The sequence below is a fragment of the Myotis lucifugus genome, unplaced genomic scaffold, assembly GCF_000147115.1.
Source record: "Myotis lucifugus unplaced genomic scaffold, Myoluc2.0 scaffold_762, whole genome shotgun sequence".
Taxonomy (NCBI): Eukaryota; Metazoa; Chordata; class Mammalia; order Chiroptera; family Vespertilionidae; genus Myotis; species Myotis lucifugus.
The window spans coordinates 45,806-61,544 of NW_005871810.1; the positions used below are offsets into that span (position 1 = coordinate 45,806).

The window sequence follows — 15,739 nt, forward strand, 5'->3', positions numbered from 1 at the left end:
AATCAAATTGAGGGAGAGAGAGATGGAGAGAAGTCTGGTAGCGTTCTAGTGCCTAGCTCCCTCCCAAGGTGAAGTACAAGTATGCAGAACGGACCCCTTGCCCAATCCCTTCCTCCCGCTGACATCTGCAAAAGAGCCCATGTCCTCAGCTCAGAAATGTTGAGAGATCAGCTCCAACCAACTGAAAAAAATGCAGGCTGCTGGCTGTTGTCCAACAACCAGATGACTCGCACTGGCTCCGGGGGGAGGTGGAAAGTGTATTTAGGAAGAAATTCCTGCTCATAGAAGCAGAAGTGATGAATAGGTGTTCCTGTTTCTCAGACAGTTTTCAGACAAGGCTCGGAGAGGTAAGTAACTCACTTAAAGTTGCACAGCTAGTGAGCAGGGAAGCTGGAGTTCAAACCCAGATCGTTCAGTGTCCAAATCTCAAGTGTTTTTCGTTTGTTTGTTTGCTTTTCCTATTACTCATTCTTGGCTCTTTCCTGGGATTCTTCTTCTTCATTTTTTAAACTAGAAATGTCTAGTCTCCAGAAGCTACAGGTCCGATACAGATGAAGGTTAACACAATGGCTTCCCATTCCCTTCTGAAGCCTTTTGCTCAGTAGCATCCACTCTCTGTGGCTCCTGGGAGTGCACACCAGCAGGCACTGGGTGCTCCGCAGCCCGTGGGCCCGCCTCTGCCTCAGGTCCGGGCTTGCAGTTCCCAAGCAGGAATGATGGTGGGAGAAGAATGCATCCAATCGTCTTGCTATGGCAGGTATCTGGATATGGGTTTTATCAATCAAGATAGTCTAATTATGCTGCATAACAACCACCACGCATCTCCACAGACATCGAGAACAAAGGGTGCCTTTGCACGGCCAGCACATGTACTCAGCTGGCTGTGCTCCATGGCATCTTCTCTCAGGGACCAGGCCGAGGAAACACTGGACTATTATGGGTTGTCATGGCAGAAGGTAAAGCCAGCAGTGGAGCACGTGGGATTTCTTAAATTTGCAACACATGCTGCTTTTTATTGGCCAAGTCTGTCATCAACAGGTCTAGCAACTATCACCCTCTCCTGGGGAGAGGCCGTGCTGATGAGTGAACACAGAGACCACCGCAGAGGGTCTCCAGTTCCTATGTTATCATGGCACGTTCATGATTCCATGGGTCCAGAAAACTCAGGTTTCCCGTGCTACCCGACAAGAATTCCCACTTCTGGGCACCGGACACCTTCCATGCGGCAAAAGCCTGCTTACACCACCTTTCCCAAGGCAGCAGGGTCATCCAGGCAACCTTTCTAAGGGCTGTGACAGTGACTTCTGGGTGGCTGGCAGCTATTTCTCACTCACAGCGCACGCCTCTCATGGGTGGCAACAGATGCTCTTTCTGGCCGAGGCTGCACTGAAGGACGTCTATGAAAGTCCCCAAACGAGTCCACGCTGCCTGCATCCATCCCAGTGGTGCAGAGGTGGGGTTGGAGGGGAACTCCCATGTGCCTTGCTCTCTTCCAGAGCAGAGCGCCTGGCCTAATGCATGAAATATTCTTACTTATGAAACCTCCATCCGTAGCATCCCTCCACCTGCTCTCCCTTTGCATCCATATCCCCTCAGCTTTATGGGGTTTCAAATAGTTATCAGCCCACTGTCAACTGAAGGTTCCTGGCCTCTGAGGTTAAGAGAATAAAATAGAAGGATGAAAGCGGAATCTCATAGCCCTGGTCTGTGGGGAGACGAATGGCCTCCCCGCTGACTTTTCTAGGGATAGCTTGCACTTGTGGTCACGTGGGCCTTGGATAGCCTGATGTTTTGGTCTCACTTGTGTCTCATCTCCACAATCTTCTCTGCTCTTGAAGATCCAGAGAAAACTTAGACCTTTGTTCGACCCTCCTGCTCCCAACCCTTCCACCCGCCCGCCCCCCCCCCCAAAAAAAAAAAACAAGCAAAAACTGCACCAAACACATACTCACGTTGAAGGTTTGGTGTAGCTCAGCCCCCTCCCACTGAAAACCCTTCCCTATGCCCGGGCCTCCTTCCTGGGTCCTGGTCCCCCTCTTACCCTAATTCACTCCCGTCCCTACAGTACCCAGAGCTAGTTACCGCTCTTCTGCTCTGCCCCAGCCTTACCTTCTCATAGGCAAAGACTCACTAGTGTCTCCATGACACAAAGGGCCATTGATGCAATACAGAATCATTGGCAGGGATTTGTCATTTCTTTCTCACTTTCTCCATAGGCAGAAGGAAGCTGTATGGAGGAGAGAGGGGCGCGGGTGTGCGCGTCTCGGGGTTCGGGCAGGGAGAGCGCGGAACCTATTTGCTTCGGTAGCCGTCGGCAGGCGGAGGCCGGAACCTTGTGCTCGCGTCGCTGTTGGCGGGCGGAGGCCGGAACCTTTGTGCTCGCGTCGCCGTTGGCGGGCGGAGGCGTGCAGTGCCGGACCGGTCCTCCAGCGGCCGGGTTCGCGCAGTGGTCGCCGGCTGCTGACGTGGGCCAGCCGGGTGCCGGGCTGTCAGTGCGGGGCGTGATGGCGGTAGACATCACACTCCTGTTCCGGGCCAGCGTCAAGACCGTGAAGACTCGGAACAAAGCGCTGGGAGTGGCGGTGGGCGGCGGGGTCGATGGCAGCCGCGACGAGTTGTTCCGCCGCAGCCCCCGGCCCAAGGGCGACTTCTCCAGCCGGGCGCGCGAAGTGGTGAGCTGGTTGCTATGGAAACGGCGGGCAGGCGGTGGGCTCCGGCCCGCGACGCGGACCCCGGAACCAGGCCAGACCCTGTCCCACAAGCGAGTGTGACAGAAGCGCCTGGAGAAAAGTGGTCCGAAAGGGGGGACAGGAGGGTTCGCCCCAGGCAGCCGACAGCTGTTTCGGGAAGGGAACAGCCTCGATTCGAAGAATGGGGACGTGTATTGGGGAGCACATTTCCCTGGGAGGGGGGGGGGAGGCGGGGGAGAAGCTCGGGAATCTCAGTCCGCCAAGTTCAGGGGCGGCTCTGAGGGAGGGCGAGCTCGTTGTCGCCGAAGCCCTGAGCGCCGCCGGGGAAGCTTCCCCAGGCCCCGCGCTTCCCTGTGGCTGCACTGACCACAGTGCCTCTGCCTCCAGGGTTTCCTCGTTTCCTGCTCCTCTCTCCCTCCCCCGCCCCCGCGTTGAGGTCAAAGGTCACGTCCGCTGACCTCTCCCTTCCCCTCGCTTCCCGCCATAGAAGAGGGCGCATCTAGGGATCAGTTGGTCCGGAGGGTGGTGTGGGGTCATCTTTCGCAAACACTCCACGCTGCAGCCATCGGAGCTGCTTTCTGTTCCCTGGACACGCGGGCGGAGAGCAGGGACCTTCCCCCGCAGGGCGGGGCCGGGCGGGCTTGGCCGCAGGACCCCAGGGCCCCGCTCGGCGTGGCTCCGTGTACGGTTAGTATTGAGTGCAGATAGAAAGGGACAGATGGCCCCGGCCGGTTTGGCTCAGGGGGTAGAGCGTTGGCCTGCAGACTGAAGGGTCCCGCTTTCCATTCCCGTCAAGGGCACATGGCTGGGTTGCCGGGCTCAATCCCCAGTGGGGAGCATGCAGGAGGCAGCCAATCAATGATTCGCTCTCATCATTGATGTTTCTCTCTCCCTCTCCCTTCCTCTCTGAAATCAATTTATACACACACACACACACACACACACACACATATAAAATGAACAAATGGTTGTCGGTCTTCCCCACGAAACTCTGCAGGGGGAGAGGACGCTCTGCAAGGGGTGTTTGCCTTGGTCACCTCTATATCCTTGGCACCAGGGGGATGTTGTGTTTGGGTGGCCCCCCATATACACGGTTCGGTCTGGACTCTTTAAGAAATAAAAATGCAAAATGACAAAAGACGGTTCCGCGCTTTGGGAGGTGCAAGTGAAGCTTACACTTCACTAATGTCATGGTAAATCCACTTCTGTTGGGCACAGTCCGACACCTGGTAGTCTGCAGACACTCACGTTTTTTAAATGAATAGATGTGCATGAATGAAGGAGCGGCAGTTCGCAGGGGATAGTCAGATGTTTATTGATAGGTTTATAGCACAATTTAAAAGGACTGGTGGGGGAGACAAACATATTCACCATCAAGCCTAGAGGATGTGTCGGGCACAGAGGAAATGTATTCAGTTGTACCTGAGCGCCAGGAACGGCTATTTAGAGGCGATGGTTCCTGAAACAAACCTTGGAAGAGGAGTAGTTGGTTCTGGGCCAACAGGGTGAAGAAGGGCGCCTCGGGCTGAGGAGAGTTATACACGAACGTGTGGAGACAGGTGACTTTATGCTCGCTTATATATGCCCCGTGCAAGTCTACCCATTAAATTACGAACCAATTAGTAATGATATTTCAAATTTTGCTTTGTAAGGGAGAAACTTACATCTGAACAACTGCAAACGATGATGAGCTTGGTTAGTTTAACTTACTTGGACTGTGGGACCCATGGGGACCCTGGGAGTGGAGAGAGGACTAGGACTTGGAGTTAGAAGACTTACATTCGGGTCCTGCCACTTAGAAGTGGGTGACATGGACAATCCTGTTACCTGAGCCTCATTTTCCCTTCCTATAAAATGGGCATGATAATACTTGAACTGATAATCAAATCTTTAGGCTCTTATGAGACTGCGTGTATCATAAAGAACCATATCCAATGAGACTGTGTGTATCATACAGAACCATATCCAATGAGACTGTGTGTATCATAAAGAACCATATCTAATGAGACTTCGTGTATCATACAGAACCATAGCGATTCTTACTGTTCCCCTTCACTCCCCACCTCAGCTCCAATAGGCTGTCTAGACTATTTTCATCTTTGGGGTCAAGTTAGACCCCCTAAGCCACTTAGCGTTCTTGCACTTTCATTCCTTGCTCGCAAAGGGGAACCAAGCAAGTTCGTGAAGGAATCGGTGAAAACCCGGTGCGGTACTCATAGCATCAGTAGTGGAGACAGCAGCATTCCTCTGTCAGGGTGAACGCTCGGTCAGTGACCGCAGACGTGTGGCCAGCATGCCGCTGTCCTCTCTCCCCCTGTGGCCGTGGGAGCCCCGCTGATTTCCCAGCACATCTGTATAGCTCAGAACCCACACAACATTGTGCCCCGGACAACCGTCGCCAATCCTTGGGCCTGACATTCAAGTTACAATCTGCTTGACATCTTACCTGACACAGAGTAGAAACAACCTGTATACCTAAAGCTGAACCATGTGTACTTCATGTTCTTTGTGTACTAAAGTGTCTTAAGTTCATGTTGTACAGGCTTCTCATTTGACACGTGGGAAAACTAATACCCAGGTAAGTGGAACTACTTGCCCAGAGTCCTAATATCTGTGCTCACAGCACAGTCAGAAGTAGAAGCCAGGTGCTTGCATGCTATTTATTATGCCTCCAACCACCATCCTCCTACCTTTAATTTCCACTATAATTTTAAACCAAAAATTCATTTTTGGGGCTTTAGAACGGCAGTGAGTCTTCTTCTAAAGTTAATACTGAATTCATCACTGGAGACTGAATGGTATTTAGAGCAGAAAGCCCTGAATTGGATGTCTCTTACTTTATGAATTGGAATGCCTCTTACTTACTGTATGAACTTGGACAAGATCCTTAACCTCTGTTTCCTCACTTCTAAAATAAGGTTGTTATGCAGATGGAATGAGAAAAGGTATTCAAGTGCCTGCATGAGTGTGCATTCTTTTGGTTGCAAATGACAATAATCTAATACTGTAAATTAACCTGAGCAAATGGAGATGCCTTCGCTCAGACAGCTGGGACATGGCTGGAGCTTCTTTTTCTAGCTCTTCTCCATAAAACCCCAGGAAAAGACTCTAGTTGGTCTGGTTGGATCCTGAGCCCTCCTTTTGGCATCAGAGGATTACGATCCTTCAGATGGCCCAGGTCATGTCTGCTCCAATGGGTGGGTTGAATGCTATGGTTGTTGCCCTGCCAGAACCTTGGAGGGGAGAGCTCCTTCGAGGAGTATGGAGGGAGGGATGCTGGGCAGGCAAATCCAACAAAAACAGCCTTCACAGTGTCTAGCACGGTGCCTGACTTGCTTCCACCCTGCCCGGTTGTCTTCAGCTTGGGGAGAATGAAAAACTGGAATGTGGGAGTTTGTAGTGACAGGCTGTGGGTGTGGGAATGTGCCTGGAGGTGCCTCATATGGCAGCTCTTCATTTTCTTCCTGACAAAAAAGTTACAGAGGCCAGGGAATGCACCACACGGGAAACCAGACGCCTCTAAGTAGCCAGACTGTCCAGGGAGCAGGGGCCAATGAAAAGCACAGGAAACCTGTGTTGTAGCTCAAGGTCAGCCACTAAGTGGGCAGGCCATGTAATCTCGCGGGGCCTCAGGTTCCACATTGGTAAGACTGAGAGCTTAGACTGGGTAACGGCAGTGAGTTCTGTTAAACAAAGATGCTTTGATTACATATAAGGTAATAGTGGCCCTGAGTTGTTGGAATTCTATTTTCAGAGTAAGCATGCTGATAAGGTTCTCTTTATTATACATTGCTTTCGTGAAAGCTAAATGTAGTTTATTTTTTATTTTCTTAGGAATTGGTTATCTTGAATTCTTGGCTGAAATTCAAAGTGATCCACAGCCAGGTGATCTGGTCCCTACTTCTCCGACCTCACCTCCTCTTACTCTTTTTACTCTACTCCCGCACCCTCGCCTCTTTGCCTTTCTCACACCACCGGGCACATTTCTACCTCAGGGCCTTTGCATTTCTTGTTCCCTCTACGTGAATACTTTTCTCCCAAATTCAACATGGTTTGATTTTCAGGTTTCTGCTCAAATGTTGCCTGAATGAGACCTTCCTCAATTGCCCTGTATAAAGCAGCTTCCTTTTTCTGTACTTTACTCTGCTTTATTCTTTCCATTATCTAACACGTCAGGTATCCATTTATTTATTATTTATCTATAGAATATATGCTCATGAAAACAAAGACTTTGTGCTTTTTAGCACTGAATCTGTAGGTCCTAAGGACATAGGTACTCAGTAAATATTTCTTGAATTAATGAAGGAGTGTTAATCCAGGGGGTCACTTTGCTTTCAGTTTTGCAGCTAGTTGACCTCTGTCCAGGGCTCCTTCCAGTTCTAGGAAGGAGTGATCCTAACATTCCTCAATAGTGCACAGCATACATTTACACTTAGTGCAGTACCTGGAGTAAACATTAGATAAAAAGTAGCTTTTATTTTATTAAATAAAATGTATTCTATTATGAAGATGTGTTCCTACTGTAGTCTAATGGAGAAGCAGACGCCTAAATAGTATAACAACTCAGGTATAAGCGACAGCTGCTACTCTCAGCATGATTCCAAAGGTCCTCCTTGGTTTGCTTCTGAGACGTTTTGTTGACCTATGTGCCAAATTTGGGACCTAAAGGTTGAGCCAGGACCACCAGGGTAGCTGGAAATAGATTTTATTCAAGGATTGAGTATAGTTCTACTTAAACAGGATTTCAGTCAAGGGAGCAGGGTTTGAAAAAGCCATATTGGGCAGCCAGGGGTCAGTGAGAAGCCAGAATGACAGGTGATAGGGCCAAGCAGGACAGGAATAGATCAGGAAACCGTAGGTCAAGGATGCAGGCTTCAAACAGAACATGAGCATATTGAGTCATATCTTTTTTATTGTTCTATTTAATGCAGAAACCTTCTTGCAAATGAAATAGGAGCAGCTTTGGTTAAGGCTAGGTTAGGGTGTGGGGAGAGAGGTTAGGCAGCCTGTTCTCTACCACCCTTCTCCCTTCTTGAGGAGCCCTTATGGAACCAACCAAAAGGCTCAGGGACACAGAGGTTAAAAACCATTGTGTTAACATTCTCCAAGGCCTCTCTTAGCTGCACAATGCTATGTTTTTATGGATCGTAACCGAGTGTATATTGTTAGCAGAACTCAGTGCTGGAGACTTTTCGTGATAGTAATAGTGAGCCCTTGCCTGGCCAGTGTGGCTCAGTGGCTGAGCTGTATGGAGATCGGAGGTCTGCCTCACAAGTCCAGCCAGTACTGGGCTGGGCCTCCCTTCACATGGTGAGACATACAAGGCTTGTTAGCCTCACCAGATTGCAGATGGGGACAGAGACTCACTGGGCCCTTCTGCATACCAGGCTCTTAGCAGAGTCTGTCTTCTCAGTGTGCTTTCTTCATCCTTGAAGGAAACGCATCCTGGTGGTAATGATTGCATCACATGTCCTAGCAGCATGATTGTCAGGGATGGTCAGTCCATTTCTCCTTTGTGCCAAGAGAAATCTGCACTGGGTCAAAGAGTTCCCAGTTTCCTCGGTTTCTAGTTGGCAGTCACCAGCAGTTCATCGAGTCGCGTACTTGGGTGGGGCTGCTGAAACGGTCTCCTCGGGGTGACGCTGTGAATTAATTCTTCCTGCCCAGGGTCTGGTTCTGTCTTGCAAGCTGGAGAACCAGATCTGTCAACACGCTGAGGGGAGAATCATCTGTCAGGACAGCTGTCACTGAGCTCACACCGACTTGTGTTAAAGTCAGAATGCAAGCTTATTTACGTTGAGCACTATGACTAAAGGAGGATACACATTTTAGAAAATCAGTTTATTTTTGAGCTTTATTTTTGAGCTTCTGCTGTAGGTCAGGAACTCTGTTAAGGACTTTACATACCTGATCTCATTTAATTTTTCTCTTTTGGGGGGTTAGGAAGAGAATGTGTGATTCTACAGTATTGATTGTATTATGAATAATATTCTAGAATGCATACACACTTGATGTTTGAGGTTTCTTTTTACATGGAAATCCATATGGGCTCCCTCTGGTGGGTGAAGTGTCAGCAAAGTCTACGGTGGTTAATTACGGCATGTATTATGAAAAACCTAATGTGTTTAAGACATATTAGGGTGAACGTTGACTTAGAAAGAGGCCCCTGGGGAACCTCTAATAGGGAGTGAGTGAACAGAGGAGTGAGAGTCAGACGTGTTGAATGAACGCATGTCACGCAGATATGAAAAGCTGTGGCACAGTTGTAACTCTAAACTCAATAGCACGTTTTTCTTCCCAACTTTCAGGCTCTCGGAGTCTGTAAATCCTGGAGTGTGCCAGCTCCTACTTGTCCCAGTGGAACACAGGCTGCTTGTCAGGACTTTTGTCTGGAGCCCTGAGCTGTATGCATGTTACTGTTCAAATTGCTGTGTACCAGTACTTTTAGACAGATGATGTGCAAACCCGGGTAAACTGAACGTTTGCCTTCTAGTCGAAGTAGAAGTGACAGCAGCGTATCTTGACTTAGAGACATTGAGAAAATAATGAAAAAGCATACATTTTCATTACAAATACTTTTAGAGTTTGCCGTTAAGTAACTGATTTTGGAGACCTCACCTAAGCTCCTGTTTGTTTTGGGTTCATCTTTTCATCTTGTTTGTTTAATGAGAGGCTTTGGCTCCATAATCCTTAAGGACCTTTCAACAGGGGCTCTGTGACTCAGTGCTCTTTTTCCAAGTGTTCTCCCCCAAGGATATGTTTTTATTGATTTTTAGAGAGAGAGGAAGGGGGAGAGAGAGAGAGAGAGAGAGAGAGAGAGAGAGAGAGATGTGAGAAACACCAATCAGTTGCTTCCTATACACACCCTGACCAGGAATTGAACTGGCAACCTTTTGGTGTACGGGATGATGCTCCAACCAAGTGAGCTACCCAGGACCAGGGTGCCAGATATATTTTTAAACTAGAGGCCTGGTGCACAAATTCGTTCACTGGTGGGGTCCCAAGGGGGGTGGGGCCGGGATGCCGGCCTGGGATCTGGATCCATCCCGCTGACGTTCATGCTGGTTGTCAGGAGCCATCTGGCAGCCACTTTTATATTGTTTCTTCCTTGCGGAGCATCTAGGGAGGGGAAGCGGCCGCGGTGCCCGAGGCTGACTTCTAGGAGGCCAGCAGCACTGTCAGGATCGTGCGGGTGGCGCTGGTCCGTTGGTTCCTGGCCCGTTCTCCAGAGATTAGACCTGCAGGACTACTGAGGGAGGGAGTGGCTGCCCAGCCCCAGGGCTGGTGGGCTGCCAGGACCAGGTTTGGTCACTTAAACTTTTATATATAGAGATGATTTTTGCAATGACAACTACCCAGTCCCTGCCTTGTGCTATTCTGCCTTCCTTTCCCACCCCAGGTTCCTATGTACTCACAATTTTTCACCTAGATGAGAAAAATGAGTTTGTTTGTTTTTCAGAGTTCTCATTTGGTATGTTTCCACAAATTATTTGATAGTGATTATATCCTATATAATAAAAGCCTAATATGCTAAGTGTCCAACCATTTGTTCGACCATTTGACCAGTCATGACATGCACTGACCACTTGGGGGCAGACACTCCTACCGGTAGGTTAGCTTGCTACTGGGGTTTAGCTGATTGGGACTGGGCAAGATGGGCCAGACAGGTGATTGAGCCCTCCGGCGGTCCCTCCGCAGCCTCATCGTGCACCGTTGGGGTCCCTCGGCCTGACCTGCGCCCTCTTGCAATCCGGGACCCCTCGGGGGATGTCAGAGAGCCAGTTTCAGCCCCATCCCCACAGGCCAGGCCACGGGACCCCACCAGTGCACGAATCAGTACACTGGGCCTCTAAGTATTCTTATAATGGACTTTTATCAGTGGGGCATGTTTTTGAGGTTAACTAATTTAAAATCTGATTATAAAAGTCATAAGAGCTCAGCCCAGCTGAGTGTCCACCCATGAACCAAGAGGTCCGTGGTTCAATTCCCTATCAGGGCATATGCCTGGGTGGTGGGCTCAATCCATAGTAGGGGGTGTGCAGGAGACAGCCAATCAATGATGTTTCTTTCTCATCAATATTTCTATCTCTCTATTCTTCTCTCCCTTCCTCTCTAAAAATCAATAAAAACACTTTTTTTAAAAAAAGTAGGAAGAGCTCATTAAACAGAATAAAAAAGAAAATAAAGTTCACATATATTATTGACCAGAAATAGTACTGTTATAATTTTGATGTATATCTTCCCAGACATTTTTTCTATTAAATAAAAACAGCATTTTTTTTCTATGATGCTGTTATGTAGTCCCTCTTTTTTTTTTCTTGCCTTTTTTACTTACAGTGTAATATGGACATTTTCCACATCAACATATATTGTTCTGTGTCACCAATTTATTTGGCTGCATTACTTTTGAAATGAAAAGCAGAACAGAACAATTAAAACTCTAGAAAGACACAGTTTTTATTGAGATGCTGCGGTAGGAAATGAATTAGTATCTTTCGATTAGAAAACTCATGAGTAAGCAATATCTAATTACATATTAAATGCACGATGGAGGGGTCCGTCCTTACAGGAAGATTGCAGTGAAACCTGTAAAGGGAGTAATTTTCCTGTAACTCAGCTGGATTTTTCACTTCAGGTTTTCTTAACTTATCCAAGAAAATCACCTACAAATGTTGCATTGATGTCTTAGCTTTCTGGCTGTCATTCTAAAAAATAACAAATGATAATAATAGCTACCACTTGTTGAACACCTACTCTACCTGGCACTGGCTGACAGCTTTGTAACTGAGTTGACTATCCTTGCAAGTTAGGTCCCTTTACTCACGAAGAAACCAACTTCAGAAGGTGAAGTGACCTGCCCAGGATGAAGTAGCGATGCTGGCTGTGTGCGTACCTTGGGTTGCCTGCGCCCTCCAGGCTCCCTGAGTGCAGGGTGTACACATGGTGAGTGCTGCCCCAGGACTTTGGACTGCACTGCATTTGCAGAGCCACAGGGTAGGTCTCTGGCCGGTTCCTCCTTGGCATGTCGTCAGAGCGTCTGCTGTCTTTAGGAGCGTATTTTGGACCATAAGTCATACACATTTTAAAGTGCCTGACTAGTTTTGGGGGGAATACAGTTGCTGCCAAACCAAACTTTAAAAAAAAAAATCAACGATTACCTTCTTCTACAGGTTTATTTTTCTGTATTTTAATAGTTAATGTATTTTAATAGTTAATGTAGTGTTGAGGTATGCTTTTGGGGTTGTGGTTTTAGTAAAATTATAATAAGGAAGAAGACCCAACATATAGTCATACAAAAAAGTGTAATTCCTTTTCGTCTTTGGGGCACTGTTTTATTATTTTGTTTACTTGTTCATTCAACAGTCATCCTATGGAAAACTTGGGCTGAGATGACTTTCAGAATTGCCCAGAGAGGCATTGGCTGGCCATTGGATGTGAGCTTCCCCCAGGCGGGGCCATGCCGGTGGGCGAGGCAGCTTCCTTCTGCTGTGGGCCATCAGCTGGCAGTTCTCCTGGAAGCGGAGGGAAATGAGGGCCTCACTCCTGAAGGCACAGGTCTGCCACACCACCTCTAGGGTTGTTGTGGGGATTGAATGCCATACTGCATGTAAAGCTGCTAGCATTTGTCTTGCACAATATAGATTCTCATTAAATGGCAACTTCCTCGTTGTCAGCTTATATTTGTTGGGTTCCTCTGTGTAAAGAAGGCACCTGGATTGCTGTTTGGGATAGAAAGATGAGTATGACTTTCACCTGGCCGTTAATATATTATAATCTGGAAAGGACATTCGTTCATTCATTCATTCAATAAATATTCATTGAGCACCTGCTGTAGACTGTGCACTGTTTTTGCCACTGGGGATAGAGCAAAAATAAGAGAAAAATCTCTGCTTTCATGAAGCTTATGTTCTAATGGGAAATTTACAGTAAATAAGGAAACATACATAAAAATGTGTATGTCAGGTAGTGATAAGTAAACTCATAAGTAAAAGACATACTCCTAAGTAATTAGAGAATTCATCAGAGGAACTTTAAGAATTCAGAGGACGGAGAGGTTAGTCGGGTGAGGTTGAGAGGAGACTTCCTGGGGAGGTGGCATTGAGGTGGGCCTCATCGATTTCCATGTGGAAACAGGAAGGAGAAGAGGCCAGGAACAGGACAGAGGCTCCGGGTGGGAAAGCTCAGTGTAGCTGGGAGGAGTAGAAGCAGGTAGTGGGTGTGCCCTGTCTTACCCCTTGGCCCTTCCTGATCCACCCCCATCTTTGCTCTCTGCTCTTGTGGGTATAAGTTTACTAGCTGTCCGACTTCTGACTGGGTTTAGCCCATGGGAGGCTCCAGCTTTGCTCTCTGCTCTTGTGGGTATAAGTTTACTAGCTGTCCGACTTCTGACTGGGTTTAGCCCATGGGAGGCTCCAGCAGGAGATGGGAGGGTTGGAAGAGGTGTCGGTTTGGGAACTGGGGAGAGGCTGTGCATACACAGCCTGTGGCTCCGGTTAGGTGTCTGCCCACCAGCCCTCCAGTGTTTCCCTGTGTATATGAAGCATCCTCGGGTCGGGATGGGTTTAACCAATAGGCTGGTCCCAGCCAGCAGTGGACGGGATTGCCTTGCAGCCCCAACCCTGAGAGTCAGGGCCACAGGGGCCTCCTCCTCACGGGCCGGACTTGGGACCATGCATCTCTGCCTTTATTTAAGGTGGTTGGTAGGCGATATACTTCTCCTTCTCTCCCTTTCTAGCTCAGCATTCCAACAGGCAAAAGTCAAGAATTTAGGCTCAAACAGATTTTCTCTTAGTGATGTGGCAGTTGATGCTTTTCTTCCAAATATGCCCTGAAAGGTGAGAGGTGGTAAATGGCTCCTGTGGCATTTTTGACTCTCAATCTGAACTGGAACGGAATCTGTAACCCATTATCAGATTCTGAATCAAGCGGCCTTGTCTCTCTCCTGTTTTTGTTTCAGTGGAAATGTGTGTTTTTATTCTGTCAGTGGGCAGTTTACATACCTAATATACCTAATATTAAGAGGGAATTATATAATGAATACTTGATGTGAAGGGACTATTTAAATACTTCAACTCCAAGGGATTCCATTAAAGTAATAAGGAAATTACATTTAATTTTAAATGGTAGAGATTTTTTTTAATGTTATTGCTATTAAGCATGTATTACACACACACTCAGCCCACTTTTTGCAAATGAATTCCCAGAGTACAATTCATCTTTCTATAGTTGGAAAGGAAATATTCTTGCAAAATATGTAGTTTGATGTCTTCTTCTTAACTGCGGAGAGAAGCATACTTTTCCAAAGAATAGAATGTGATGGTTGATTGGAAACTTTTGGAGTTACAGGCTTTTAGTTCTACCTCTTGAAATAAGAAAATATATATAAATGGGTCCCCAGATGAAGGCGTGGTGGGGTGCTTTAGAGTCCTAATTGACTCCAGACATAGAGGCCGTGATTTGTAAGCAAGCAGTGACAAGAGGAAGTTAAATCAAAATTAAATTAAGGGAAGGGAAAAAAAGATATCAAGGAGAGGTGATGAATTTTCTGAAAGCATCTAAATACCTATCTGTGGGCAGGTGGCACATGTGTGACTATATCTCAAAAGATGAAATCTGGAAGCATTTCTGCACTAAAAAAGACCTCTCTCATATCCATCACTCGGTACAGTTCAGTCAGCACAGGCATATTCGCTTCTATACTTTTCCATGACTCAACTGTCAGCAAAAATCAGTATCTCCCACGAGACACAGGAGGTGATATTTTGGGAGATTGGTTTTTCTGTTTATGTTTTGGCATTCTGTTGTAGTTCCAGCTCATGTAAATAAAATGCTAGGAATCGGAGCCTCCCAGACACCCGGCCGCACTGAGCGCCATTTGTGCCGATTTGTCTCCCTTTTCCAGACCCATGAGGACAGGGACTGCTCCACACCCCGGCACAGCACAGAGCAGAGTGAACACACACAGTGAAATGAGTGGAGTGAATAAGCGCCCGTGCCTCCTCTTCCTCACCTCTCCCACTGTGACCATGTGGGTTCAGACCCTCGCCATCTTGAGCCCGAGCTTAACAACCCTGGAGCCACCTCCACAGCCAGGCCAAGCCACTGTGCAGAAATGCGCTTTCCTCCTGGTGCTCAAAAGCAAATGCGTTCAGTACTGCTCATTCCCCACATGATGGACGTTTGGCTGGTGTTCAAAGGGCTTTATACTTAGCTGTATAAAGACCTACCCACTTTTCCATTTTACATCCCACACTTCCCCGGATCCTCCCGCCACCTTCAAGCCCCTCTGTCTGGAGCCTCCTCTGCTCCTTGCCTCCTCCTGTGTCTCCTGCTGTGTCTCTTGCTTGGATGCCGGGCTTTCCTATACTTACTCACATTCTACCATCTTTAAAGGTACAGTGTGCCCTATACTGTCTTCTGAATTCTAATCATTTGCTGCTAGTATTACTCCTTAAGCAAGGGACTGTGTGCGGCTGTGACAGCCTTCACATTGTGGTTTTGTGTTGCTGTTTAATGATTGCATTGTTGCTTAACTTTCAGAATGCTGTTATGATGTCCCCCAAACTGTATTGTTTCCTTTTGAGCATGGGGCTGGGAAAGGAGAGGGTAGGACCCTGGCTTGATGCTCGTTTGTATTTTCCTCAGTGGCTCTAGGACAGCCGTGGGCAAACTACGGCCCGAGGGCCGGATCCGGCCCGTTTGAAATGAATAAAACTAAAAAAAAAAAAAAAAATGATTGCATTGTTGCTTAGCTTTCAGAATGCTGTTATGATGTCCCCCAAATTATATTGTTTCCTTTTGAGCATGGGGCTGGGAAAGGAGAGGGTAGGACCCTGGCTTGATGCTCGTTTGTATTTTCCTCAGTGGCTCTTGGAGCTAGTGTGGCAGCCTTTAGATATACTGTCACCACATCGTGAGCATTTCTGCATTTCCAGTGCCTAGCACCATGCCCACCCATAGTAGGCATTCGGTGCATGGTATGTGGATACATGAATAAAGGACATTCTCAAACATTTGTTTTCTAGTTTGACTAAAGAATCAACATAGGG

The 15,739-nt window shown here is 47.6% G+C and overlaps 1 protein-coding gene across 1 annotated transcript in view; it reads left to right on the top strand.

Annotated features, from left to right (window-relative positions):
* Positions 1–2,418: 2,418 nt before the first annotated feature.
* STX18 (syntaxin 18) overlaps positions 2,419–15,739 on the top strand; it is an 81,883-nt gene continuing 68,562 nt past the window's right edge. The window contains exon 1 of the mRNA XM_006106066.3: positions 2,419–2,672. Within this exon, the coding sequence (XP_006106128.1) occupies positions 2,505–2,672 (168 nt within the window). The 5' untranslated portion in view covers positions 2,419–2,504. The remainder of the gene's footprint in view (positions 2,673–15,739) is intronic.